This window comes from Ursus americanus, chromosome 6, assembly GCF_024610735.1.
Source record: "Ursus americanus isolate L20-20 chromosome 6, mUrsAme1.1.p, whole genome shotgun sequence".
Classification (NCBI taxonomy): Eukaryota; Metazoa; Chordata; class Mammalia; order Carnivora; family Ursidae; genus Ursus; species Ursus americanus.
The window spans coordinates 24,618,823-24,631,859 of record NC_142132.1 but is presented as its reverse complement, the minus strand read 5'-3'; the positions used below and the strand labels follow the sequence as shown (position 1 = coordinate 24,631,859).

Sequence of the window (13,037 nt, the reverse complement as noted above, 5' to 3'; positions counted from 1 at the left end):
GTTCCACTTTCGGGACCCAAACGTCGGCTTAGCTTTCACTCTTTACAAATTTTCCAGATCCAGAACGGAGGCAACATCGGCTAGCACAACCAACAGGGTCGTGCCCATCCGGCAACGCCACCAGAGTGGTGCGCTGACAAAGATTTGAGGCTTGGAGGGCAAACCGGGAGCGACCGTCAAGCACCGAAGAGCTCTGGCGCGCATAGCGCACGCCTCTCCAGGCTGCCTGCAAGCCCCTCCCGGCCGCCGGCAAGCGGAGCTCAACGCGCGTGCGCGGGGCCAGAGGGGACGCCCCCACGCGAGCGCGCGGTGATAGGGGCGCGCGGCCGAGGGAGCGCGGGCGCGTTGCGGCGTCGGCGTCTGCGCGCGCTCCAGGACGAGGCTGTGTGGGCTGGGGAGCGAGCGAGGCGGCGGCGGCGCCTCAGAGCCGAAGGGACGCGCGGGCCTCGCGCCGCGGGAGCAGACGGCTGCGGAGGAGACCCTAGGCTCGCGACCCGAGGCGGGAGAGCTCGGCCTGTCGACTGCCTGCTTCAGGGGCCGCTGGCCGCGTCCCTCGCCCGGAGTGGCCGCCGCCCCAGGAGACTCGCCGTGACACGGGCCTAAGCCGCGGCGGCCGCGGACGTCCGGACCGCTCGGACCCGTCGGGCCGGGCCGGGTGGGGACTAGCGTCCGGGCAGGTGCCGCCCCCTGAGGGCCGGCCGGGCGCGCGGCGCCCACCCGCGCGGCCCGCGGGCTGGGCTCTGCGGAGGGGCCGCCCGTGCAGCCCGCAACCGCCGCCCCCCCCGCGCCCCGAGGGCCGGAGCCCGAGTCGCGCCCCGCCCTCCCCGGGCACAGCCCGGCCGGAGCGGCGGGAGCCGGGAAAGCCCGCGTCCGCCGTCGCCGCCCGCCGTCGCCATCCGCCCTCCGGGCTCGCGCGGAGAAGAGGGAGGAGAAACTTTGCCTTTTATTGTTGCTTTTAGTCCTTAAGTGCAAGGAACTCTGCGGGGAGGAAAAATGTCCTTCTTCAATTTCCGTAAGATCTTCAAGTTGGGGAGCGAGAAGAAGAAGAAGCAATACGAGCATGTGAAGAGGGATCTGAACCCCGAGGAGTTTTGGGAAATTATAGGAGAATTGGGGGACGGAGCCTTTGGGAAAGTGTACAAGGTAAGAAGGAGAAAACGGGAAGTTGCACTTGTAAGATATAACAGCCACTGGTCCGGAGTGGCAAGAGAATTTCTCGCTCCCCTTGTCCCTTTCCCGTCTCTTGTCCCTTCTTTTGACTTCGTAAAGGTACGTTAGAACTTTATTTAGGTTATCATCCAAGGAGTAACTAAGACCGTAGAGTATAAGGTTGAACAAAATGGGGCCTGAATGTAGTTTAGACTGATAGCTAAAGGGAGACGGGGTTATAGAGTCTCCTCTGTCAAACTTTAAAGGAAATGAGGGTGTTCTTTAATTTAAAGGAGGGGTCTGGTTTTTAAAATCAAACTCAGTATGCTTTTCAGTGGATTTATATTTGTCTACTAGCTGTTTGCATTCATTTATGTATGCGTGTACTAAAGCAATTCCGTTTTGAGGATCCAGGGCATGTATTTGGTTTTATCTATAGCTAATACATAACCAGGCTTCTGGGATGAGAGGAAAGTGATTGCTGCTTGCAGGCTAGTCTTCAATTGGTTGCTTGACAACATACTATAAAACGGAATGGAATTTCTGATAGAAACTTTCCAGAAGAAAACCTGCATCTGGTAAATATGATTACAGCAAGCATTGACTATAAGTCTATACGAGTGCTTAAGAAATTTAAAAAAATACCCATATATGCAGACATGTTTTTATATATATTTCACTAGAGTCTTGATGTTTCAACGTGAAGGATTAATGTTAACTGTTTATTATTTCATAAGCAATATATGAATGATGTCATTGAAATATTTTCATCCTGAAGGGTGAGGTTTTTATGAGCCACAGTTCAGGGGGGAAGGACCCACAGGGTTGCCTAGAAGTGCAAACATAAATAGCTTATGTTTATACAGGATTTTGCAGTTTTTGAGTCACTTTCACATAACCGCCCCCCCCCCCCCGGCCTCCAAGCCATGAGGTAGGCAGGTTATCTACATTTCACAGATGAGGACACTGAGACTCAGAAAACTTTCAAAGTCACATAAGTCACAGTCTAGATTTGAACTCTAGTCTTCCCACCCTGTATTTACTATTGTTTCTCATTTAATGTCCGTTCATGGAAATGATAGCATTTTTCTCCTAAGTATCGTCACACTTTTGCCTTTGCCCTGCCTCAAATGCATCTCACAGCTCCCAGTCCCAGTTCTCATTTTTTCACTCAGGTTCTGATAGCCACTCCTCTCTGTGTGCTTTCAAAACACTGTCACATGGCTGCTATAGCACTTGTTACATATTGTAGTTAATGGTAAAACTAGGGGCGGAATTGTGATACACATTTGGGTTCATCTGTTGCCTGAGCACATAGTGCATCTCTGTCTATATTTATTGAATTGAAAGAATGTTTGTTACCTGCATGTGAATGATTTTGAAACTATCCTATGCTGTCAAAGTTGGCAAAATAAACTTCAGTTTGTGTGGAGGGTAGAGTATGGGTTGCCACAAGAGCTTACAGTACAGTGTAAGGTAGGAAGAGCTTTTAGTGCTGTGGGAAGATCACTTTTGGGAGTCAAGAATTGTCTTTTAGTGCTGGCGGTCACAAACGAGCTTTGTGGTCTTCAACAGAACACTTAACTTCTCTGGATCCTCGTTTTCTTAGCTGGAAAATTCTTCATTTCCCTAAACATTTGTTTAGATTCCTTCACTCATTATCATACTGTGAGTATGCAGTTATCTAAGAAAGGCAAAAATAATCCTCAGGGCATCTGGAATCCATTAGTTAGAAGTCGGTAGGTGATTGTGGACAGTTTTCATGGTATAAATGTTTTATCAAATAGAAACAGTATAGTATTAAGACCCTGGCTCTGGAGTTGGTCTATATCTGGGCTCTCTCAATAGCAGCCCATGACCTTGGACAAGTCACTTAACTGTTCCATGTCTCACTTTTCTCATCAGTAAGACTTGCTCCTCAGTGTGTGAGAATTAAAGGAATAAATGTAAGGCATGTGGAAAGGGCTCAGCGAGAGGTAGAAATTACTGCTATTACATTTAGAGCTCAGAAGCAGAGTATGGGATGGGACAGGAAAAGGGGCCTACGAAGACAGTAAACCATTTCTTGTTTTCCCATGGCACAGGCAGATTGTGGAGATTTCATTTTTTAATGACATTTTCTGCAAAATGTAACATATCTTCCTATAGTGAAACATCAATTGAGAATTTGAATAATATAAAATTGTGTCAAAGATAATATTTGTGAGCTTGATGACTATTTTAGGGTGGTATTTGAAGAGTATGAGTTCTTTGCATTTTACTTTTTCATTTCACTATTCTGTGCTTCCAAGAAATGGGCTCTGAGATTTTTTTTTTAAAGAAAATTTGAAATTTAAGCTGACTTGGCCTATTTAGCCTTTTTCCTAAAAGTTTTTTTGTTCTCCAAGATCTCTAGAAATTTTAAATATATAAACTTCCTCGTTGTGGAGGAACAAGCTAGCAAACCTTAATATTGTATGTAGTATTATGCAGTAGAAAACTGTTTCTAAAGTTGATTCTATCATTTGTGAAAATTAGTAATTGTTAACAAAGATTAAATGGTAAATAAGCAATCATCTCATGTACATATTTAGTTTATTTGAAACATTTTTCTGTCATACAGTTGTATTCCTTCCACTGGTTCAGCACTATACAACTCTGTAACAGTTACTTTCTTGCCTGAAAAATCTTCACTATTACATTTTCTCTTTCAAATGTAGTTTTATTTGACTTATGAACGAAGATAGGTAGTATCTCTCACGTTTTTTTATGTTTGAATTTTTGTTGCTTTTAACAAAAAAAGAATGACATAAAATCATGTATTGAATAGAAGCTGAATTCCTGACTATGTGCTGGATGAAAGTGATTTTATGGCCCTGACGTCCATGTGACTTTAAAAAAAAAATAGTGAAATATGTATGTGAGGTTCATGTTTATCACCTAGAGCTGTAGTTTATTTTCATAGTTGCATGGAATTCCATTTCATGATTATATAACCATTATTTGCTATTGTACTATAATGGATATATCATTCATTTCCAGTTTTGGGCTGTTATACACAGTTCTGGTGTATTTATGCATAAGTTTCGCTAAGACTTAACTCAGGAGTAGAATTACTGGGTTAGAGTAGTGTAACTTTAATTTCACTAGTGATACCAAACTATATCAATTTACGTTCTCACTAGGAGTGTATGAGAATTTCCTTGCCCTGCATCTTCCTTCCAACATTTGGTATTGTCAGAATTTTAAATTTTTTGCAATCTGATATTTATGTTTTTCATTATGGTTTTAATTCATCTTTCTCTGACTACTAAGTAATTCTTTTATAAATTTATTGGTAATTTGGATTTCTTCTTTTGTGTTCAAGTTTTTTATTCATGTTCTTATTGGATGTCCTTTTCTTGTTTATTTGTAGTGTATTCTGGATTTTAACCATTTACTAAATATATTCTCATTTTGTGACTTGTCTTTTCATTTTCCTTGTGGTGTCTTTTTATGAGCAGGAAGTTCCTGCGTTTAATGTGGTGCAATTTGTCAGTTTCTTCCTTTCGGTTAATACTTTTTGCATTGTGTTTAAGAAATTATTTCCTAACCTGAGATCATGAAGATAACCCCTTATATTATCTTCTAAAATCTTTATGATTTTGCCTTTAACAGTTAGATTTCCAATCCACCTAGAATAGGTTTTTGTAAATGGTTTGAGGTAGGGGTCTAATTTTATTTTTTTCGTCATCTGAATGCCCAGTTATCCCAGAACCCATCATTGGGGGTAAACTTTTTTCTCACTACTTTACAGGGTCCTGTCTATTATATAACATATCTGTTTCTGTGATCTTGATTCTCTTCCATTGATCTGTTTCTGTTCCCATACCAGTTTCTCACTTTCTTTATTAGGAAGGCATTAAAATAAATCTCTGCTAGAGCTTCCCCATGTTCTTCATCAACAGTATCTAGTATATCCTTGGCTTTTAGTGCTTGTGAGTACATTGTAGAATTAGCTTAAGTTCCACAAAACCCTACTGTGTTTTTTTGGAGAGATTTTATTGAATTTATAAATCAATTTTGAGAAAATTAACATCTCTGATATTGAGTCTTCCTACTTATGCATATGTTTTACCTCTAGGTCTTTTTTAGTATTTCTCAATAATGGATTATAATTTTTCTCCCTACAACTTTTGGGAGCTCAAACTGCTTCCAGAGTGTCTTTTTTTTTTTTTAGATTCATTTATTCGGGGGAGAGAGAGACAGAAAGAGAGAGGGCAAGAGACAGAGCATGAATGTGGAAACGGGCAGAGGGAGGAAGAGAATCTCAGGCAGACTCCCCGCTGAGCGCAGAGCCTGACATAGCCGAATCTCACAACACTGAGATCATGACCTGAGCTGAAATCAAGAGTCACTCAACCACTTGAGCCACCCAGGTGCTTCAAGAGTGTCTTAAATGCTTGGATTTCCTGTTGGAGTTTCCTACGTACTTTGGTTGTGTACAGTCTTCAGTAAGTCTTCTGAGAAAGGATCCATGGAGGGTAACATTTTTTAAAAACCTTGCCTGTCTGAATACATCTTTATTAATGTCACATTTGATGTATAGTTTGGTTATAGAATTCTAGTTCAAAAATAAGTTTTTCTGGGGCACTTGGGTGGCTCAGTCAGTTAAGCATCTGCCTTCAGCTCAGGTCATGATCCCGGGGTCCTGGGATTGAGTCCTGCATCGGGCTCCCTGCTCAGTGGGGAGCCTGCATCTCCCTCTCCTTCTGCTCCTCCCTTTCCCTCTGCCCCTCCCCATGCTTGTGCTTTCTCTCTCTCTCTGACAAATAAATAAAATCTTAAAAAAAAAAGAGTCCCATGCCGTTTTATTTTGTGATTCTTTGTGATCTTTTTCTTTTCATAGCTTTTGAGATTTCTTTTAATCCCCTCCCTGTTCATGGTGATGTACTTTGATACAGGCTTTCCCTGTGCTTTTCATTTTGCTGGCCTCTTCGTTAGTCCTTTCAATCCAAAAACCTGTATCCTTTGGTTCTGTGACATTTTTATGTATTATTTATTTGGACCAACCCCCTAGGTAATGGTTCTTGCTATGGTCTCAGGATTTCCCATGTTTCTAAATTCAGTGGTTACTTATACCATACTTGTATTCTCAGCAGCATTTGAGACATTTGACCAATCCTTTTCTTTAAAAAGCTCATCTTTTAGTTTTTAGATCACCACACTCTTGATATTTTTCCCATTTCTGTGTCCACTCCTCAGACTTTTGCTGGCTTTTCTTCCTTTTTTGACTTTTAAGTGTTGGGATTCCACAGGACTTGGGTGTAGGCCCTGTTTTCTTTTTCTTTTCCTATGAGAGTCCATCTTCTCCCATGGCTTCAGTTATCATCTAAATGTAATTTATGTCTCTACTCCAAGATCTCCCTTTTGAATTCCAGACACATGCATCCAAGTATCTATTAGAGATTTCCACTTAGATCTCTCACAGTTTTCTTAAACAACAAGTCCAAAACATGAACTGATTGAACTCTTGATGTCAGCTCCATATTTGCTTCTCTTATGTTCTCCATTCAGTAATTGACATCTCTGCCTGCCATTTATGTAGGCCAGAGACCTGGAGGTCATTCTTAACACCTCCTGCTTCCTTACCCACCAAACCCAGTGTAATTACCAAGGCCTTTTAATTCTACCTATTAAATATTTCTTTTTTTTTTTCTTAAAGATTTTTAAAATTTATTTGACAGAGACAGCCAGCGAGAGAGGGAACACAAGCAGGGGGAGTGGGAGAGGAAGAAGCAGGCTCCTAGTGGAGGAGCCTGATGTGGGGCTCGATCCCAGAACACTGGGATCACGCCCTGAGCCGAAGGCAGACGCTTAACGACTGCGCCACCCAGGCGCTCCTAAATATTTCTTGAATTATCTTCTTTCTTTACTGTTGCAGTACTAGTCAAAACTGTCATTACTTCTTACCTAGACTACTGAAAGTTATTGGTGTGTTTTGAACTTCATAGAAATGTAATCATATGTGTTCTTTTGTATCTAGCTTCTTTTGCTCAACAGTTTCATTTCTTCTGTATAGATATCCAGTTAGACTGGCACCATTTACTGAAAAGACCATCCTTTCCTTATTGCTTTGCAGTGCCTCCATCATATATCAAATGTCCATATACATGGTATATATTATTATTTAGGACAAATTCCTAGAAGTAGAATTGTTAAGGCAAAATGAAGATCATTTATTAATGCTTACCTAGAAGGGTTGTGCAAATTTATTTTTCAATTAATTTTTAATTATACAAATAATTAAAGAATGTCTATTTATTGTAAAAATTAACTTATTAGAAATAAAGTTAGTCTTGACCATTACTCCAATTACTGTTCCTTCTTTTATATCCATAGTTGTATCTGTTATTATCAGTTTCATGTATATGTTTCCAGATTATTTAATATGTACATGAGCTCCACCTGTTAAGACAACCCAACAGTGGTCTATTTCTGTGCCTTTGTTCCTTAACCTGAATTCATTGCTAGTTCTTGTTCTTTAAAAAAAGGTATTTGCTTTTTCAGTGGGCGAAAGTATCAGTTTATTTCATTTTACATTTCTTTGATTTCTGGAGAGATTACACATTTTAAAAAATAATCTAATTATCCATATTCTAATAGAGTGTTTTCTTCTTGATTTGAATGTACTTTATTATTATTATTTTTAAGATTTCATTTATTTGGGGGGTTGTGACTGGGGGGAGAGGCAGAGGGAGAGGGACAAACAGACTCCCTGCTGAGCAGGGATTCCCAAATCAGGGGCCCAGGACCCCGGGATAGTGATCTGAGCTGAATTGAAGGCAGACACTTAACCAACTAAGCCACCCAGGTGCCCTTGAAAGTACTTTTTATGTGCTGTGGAAACGAACACTTTATCATAAATGCTGCAGTTAGTTTATAATTACCTTAGTTTATGCTGCTCTTTTGATATAAAGACATATAGTAGTCTTTATTCTACAAAATCTGTCAATGAGTTACTTTGTTGTTGTTTTTTCTTTGCTTTCATGCTTAGAGAAACCTTCCCTACCCAAAAATTAGGTAAATATTTAAAATTCTTTATAACAGAACTATTAAGTCAAGAAGAATGTATACTTTTAATTCATCTGGAATTTAATTTTCTCTGTGGATTGATAGGAGGTTCTATTTGTACCCCCAAAACCAAAAATGTATATTTTATCATTTCCAGAAATTTAAATGCTATTGTTTTGAAAATATAGCAAAGTATAAAGAATATATATAAATAATTTTACCATCCAGGTAACTCTTGTTAGCAGTTTTTTAAAAACTCAAGGGGTTATTAATATGGTTAGATTTTTGAGCAGTACAAAAATGATAAAATTAAAAAATGAAAGCCTTCCCACCAGTTCTTTTTCTCAAATGGGAAAGAATTCTTGTTAAATAGGTTTGTTACTTGTAGTTATATTAATATAATTCTGAAACTACCTTTGCATATATTATAGGATAGAGCAAATGAGTTGATATATTGATGTTTTAAAAGCTAGGGTTGAAATTCTGGGAGAAAGGAGTTAGAAACTTGGTATAGGGAAAAGATGAGGAAGAACCCTGTGATGTTGATTTTTGAATTAGCAGTTTCAATTTGAACTTGTGATAGTAAATATACACACACATATATATACACACACATTTCCGTTCTCCCTGAAATGGCCTACAAATAATTATACTATAGTATTCCCAGCTCTTGGCTTCTAAATACCATTCCCCACTAAAAAGAACCAGAGCTCATTGAAATGGCTCATCCAGGTCTAGGGTAGGAAAGTACAGAAATGATAAAATTGAAAAATGAAAGCCTTCCCACTAGGCCTTTTTTTTCCCAAAGGAGCCTGGAATATGCCAGAAATCAAGGACATGCTCAAAAACTAATGGGGACAGGCCAAGACAGGGTAGTTTGAACAAAAATATCAATGACAAAATAGTAAACTTAATAGAAGAATGGTAGTTAATACATACAGATTGATAAAATTAGAAAAACCACTATTTTGCAACCATACTGTAATAATTCAGGCAAAGATTATTGATAGATGCTAAGATCATTGTGTGAAAAGTTTTGGAGAAATAAGATTTATATACGTGGTTTGAAAGTATTACCCTATAAGGGTACTTTTTACAGTAGAAAGATCTGGTGGGTACTGTCTCAAGTGGTCAAATAAGGTTAATCACCAATAACAGGACAAACTGTCATTATGTGTTTTCTGATATAATTCGATGGGAAATATAGAATCTCCTAATGTAGTATTCTTGTCAAAAATAGTTAACTTGAATCTAATATAAAGAACAGTCAGACAAATCCAGATAATGGGACATTCTACAGATAAATGGTTTGGGCTTTTAAAAATATAAGCAATAGGGGTGCCTGGGTGGCTCAGTCGGTTAAGTGCCTGCCTTCGGCCCAGGTCACAATCCCTGGGTCCTGGTATCCAGCTCTGCATTGGACTCCCTGCTCAGCAGGGGAGTCTGTTTCTCCTTCTGCCCCTGCTTGTGCTCTCTCTCTCGCTCACTCTCTTTCTCAAATAAATCTTTTTTAAAAAAGTAAGCAATACAGGATTTTTAAAAGACATTTGAGGAGAGACACCTGGGTTTCTCAGTCAGTTGAGTGTCCGACTTGGTTTCAGCTCAAGTCATAATCTTGTGGGTCGTGGAGTCAAGCCCCCTGTCATTGGGCTCTCCCCTCGGTGGGGGTTCTGAAAGATTCTCTCCCTCTGCCCCACCCCTCATGCGTGCTCTTTCTCACTCCTTCTCTCTCTCTTTAAAATAAATAAATAAATAAATCTTTAAAAAGAATAAAGACATTTGAGGACATTTGAATATAGAGTACATATTAGATATTATATCAATGTTAAAATTCCTTGGGGATGATAATTGAGGTTATGTTGGAGAATATCTTTGTTTTTGGTGGACACATGCTGAAGTTTTGGGAATTGAAGTGGAGCTTTCTTTCCAGATGGTATAGTAAAAAAGAAATGCCTGTATATGTATGTTTATGTGTACGTATCTCTATGTAAAATGTATGTGTACGTATGCTTGTGTGTGTGTATGAAAGCAAGAGTACCAGATGTGACAAAATGTTAATAATTGGTGACTCTTGGTGAGGGGTATAGGTATATGAGCATTCTCTGTTCAGTTCATTCACTTTCTTTGTAGGTTTGAATTTTCATAATAAAGTAAGGGGTCATACTTTTATTATTAAAAATTTTAAATTGCAGTATAATTGACATATAACATTATATTAGTTTCAGGTGTACAGCACAATTATTCCATACGTGTATATATTGTAAAGTGATCACAGTAAGTCTAGTTAACATTCGTCACCTTACATAGTTATAAAAAATTTTTTTTTCTTGTGATGAGAACTTTTGAGATCTAGTCTCTTAGCAACTTTAAATATGCAGTGCAGGGGCACCTGGGTGGCTCAGTCAGTTAAGCGTCTGCCTTCAGTTCTGGTCCTGATCCCAGGGTCCTGGGATCGGGCCCTGCGTCAGGGAGCCTGCTTCTCCCTCTCCCTCTGCTGTTCCCCGTGCTTGTGCTGTCTCTCTCTGTCAGATAAATAAATACAATCTTAAAAAATTAATAATTATGCAGTACGACATTGTTAACTATAGTCACCATGCGATATATTCCATCACCATGAATTACTTATTTTATAACTGGTAGTTTGGTACTTTTGACCTCCTTTACCCATTCTCCCACCCCTTACCCCTGCGTCTGGCAATCACCAGTCTGTTGTGTGTATCTAAGAGCTTGGTTTTTTGTTTTTAGATTCTGCATGTAAGTGAGATTATATGGTATTTGTCTTTATCTGTCTGACTTCACTTAGCATAATGCCTTCAAGGCCCATCTGTGTTGTCACAAATGGACCCCCATATTCTGGATCATACTTTTAAATACTCTGCACCATTATTTTATTTCATTTAACAGTTCTCCTTTTCACTTTTTTTTTCTCCCTCCATATATTCATTCACTTTTTTTTTTCTCTTTTTCTATGAAAGGAGAAAGTCTCCTTTCAGGCGGGTAAATATATCTGTACTGTACTGTTAAAGTTATTTGGCATTTATTAAATATTATGCTTTGTATTTAGTACCACATGAAGTCCACATTCCTAGCACATATACATTTATGTTTTAAAGAGATAGCTGAAACTTTGGACTTTAAAAAATAACTTTAACATGCTGGTTTTCTTTTTTCTTTCCTTGCAAAATTCATGGTAAGTTTCTTACCTTAACAGCTGTGCATTTTGGTCCTTTATAATTTTAGTGTTGAGAATATTTGTGTGGGAATGACCTTCTTTACCATCTAAACACCTTTATTTTTCTTGAATGAATTTTCAGAAGTAGTACATCTTTGTCTTTTAAATTTTTTTTTTTTTTTGCAGCTGTCTTTTTGTGTTGTCAGTTTTCCATCTTTTCAACTATGGGATCTGTGCAAATTTCATCAGCTTATCTATCACACAGTTGTCAATTATGTTTTAGTTTATTCATGCTCCTCAGAGTCAGCAAGTCCTTGAAATAAGTGGGAAGACTGTGTGATCTGAGAATTGGTAAAACATTTTGGAAAGTGCAGACTGAGCCAATGTTAACTTATTATTGACATCATTTTGTTGGTGGTTATCTTGACTGATCAATGACCAAGTTTTAAATAAATAACCAGAACACTATAAATAAAATAGTGTTTTGAAATATAAAGAGAATATAAAGTATATGCATTTTACTTCTGCAGAATTGAGAAAATAACATGAAAATGATTTTTTAAGAGAGGATTTCTGTACTATTTTGTAGAAATTTTAGAAAGAGCATATATAGTCAATCCTCATTATTTGCAGATTCTGTATTTGTGAATTTGTCTGCTTGTTAAAATTTATTTGTAGCCCCAAAGTCTGTACTCAGTGCTTCAGTCATTTGCATATATGTGCAGAGCTGGGGAAATTGAGTCCCTAGACCTGCACGTTCCCAGCTGAGATGGAACCAAGTGATGCTCTGCCTTGTTGTTTTTTTTTTGTTGTTGTTTTTTTTTTTTAAAGAGTTTATTTATTTATTTGACAGAGATAGAGACAGCCAGCGAGAGAGGGAACACAAGCAGGGGGAGTGGGAGAGGAAGAAGCAGGCCCATAGTGGAGGAGCCCGATGTGGGGCTCGATCCCAGAACACCGGGATCACGCCCTGAGCCGAAGGCAGACGCTTTAACCGCTGTGCCACCCAGGCGCCCCTCTGCCTTGTTGTTTTAGCCCTCACACAGACTTGACTGGAAAATGGGACACGGTAGAGGGCAGTGCAGTGTAGTGTTAAGTCTGGCTTTGGTACCAGTTTGATGGGATTTGAATCCCAAACTGGCACCTACTTTGGGGCAGCCTCAAGCAAGGCACGTAATACTTCTGGACCTCATTTTCTCTTTTGTACAATAAAGAGGGTAGAATCTACCAGAATGAATTGTGTTTAAGGTATAGGATTATAATCTGTATGAGATATGTGCATTTGTATACATATTTCTCCTAGGAGCAATGGGTCAGTATTTGCTAATTCAGTGTTTGCAGTGACTTTATAGAATATAGCTACCACAAATAATGAAAATCAACTGGATATCTCTACTAAGTCATGTTTAATAATTTTACTCTAATACTGACACTTGTTCCTACCAAAATCTTATCAGGACTCTGAAGAGATCACTAGAATTAGCATATAATTGGAAACAGGTAACAACAGTATCAATAGTCTAAAAGTATATGCTTTCTTCAGTGCTGTTTCCTTTCTTTTCACTTAACAGCTCTTTGGAACTCTGGGTATTTTTTACCCAAATACTTCATACTCCTCTGTTCCTTCCTTCTTTCATCTGTTATCCTCATCAGTTTTAGAAGGAGTATGCCAACAACTATTAAG

At 39.1% G+C, this 13,037-nt stretch overlaps 1 protein-coding gene across 2 annotated transcripts in view; it reads left to right on the top strand.

Annotated features, from left to right (window-relative positions):
- The first annotated feature begins 346 nt into the window (after positions 1-346).
- Positions 347-13,037, top strand: part of SLK (STE20 like kinase) — a 57,959-nt gene continuing 45,268 nt past the window's right edge. Inside the window, exon 1 of one of the 2 annotated variants that reach the window (XM_045803046.2) lies at positions 347-1,143. In XM_045803046.2, coding sequence (XP_045659002.2) covers positions 994-1,143 — 150 coding nt within the window. In that variant the 5' untranslated portion in view covers positions 347-993. The remainder of the gene's footprint in view (positions 1,144-13,037) is intronic. The other variant, XM_087862732.1, reaches the window with a different exon arrangement.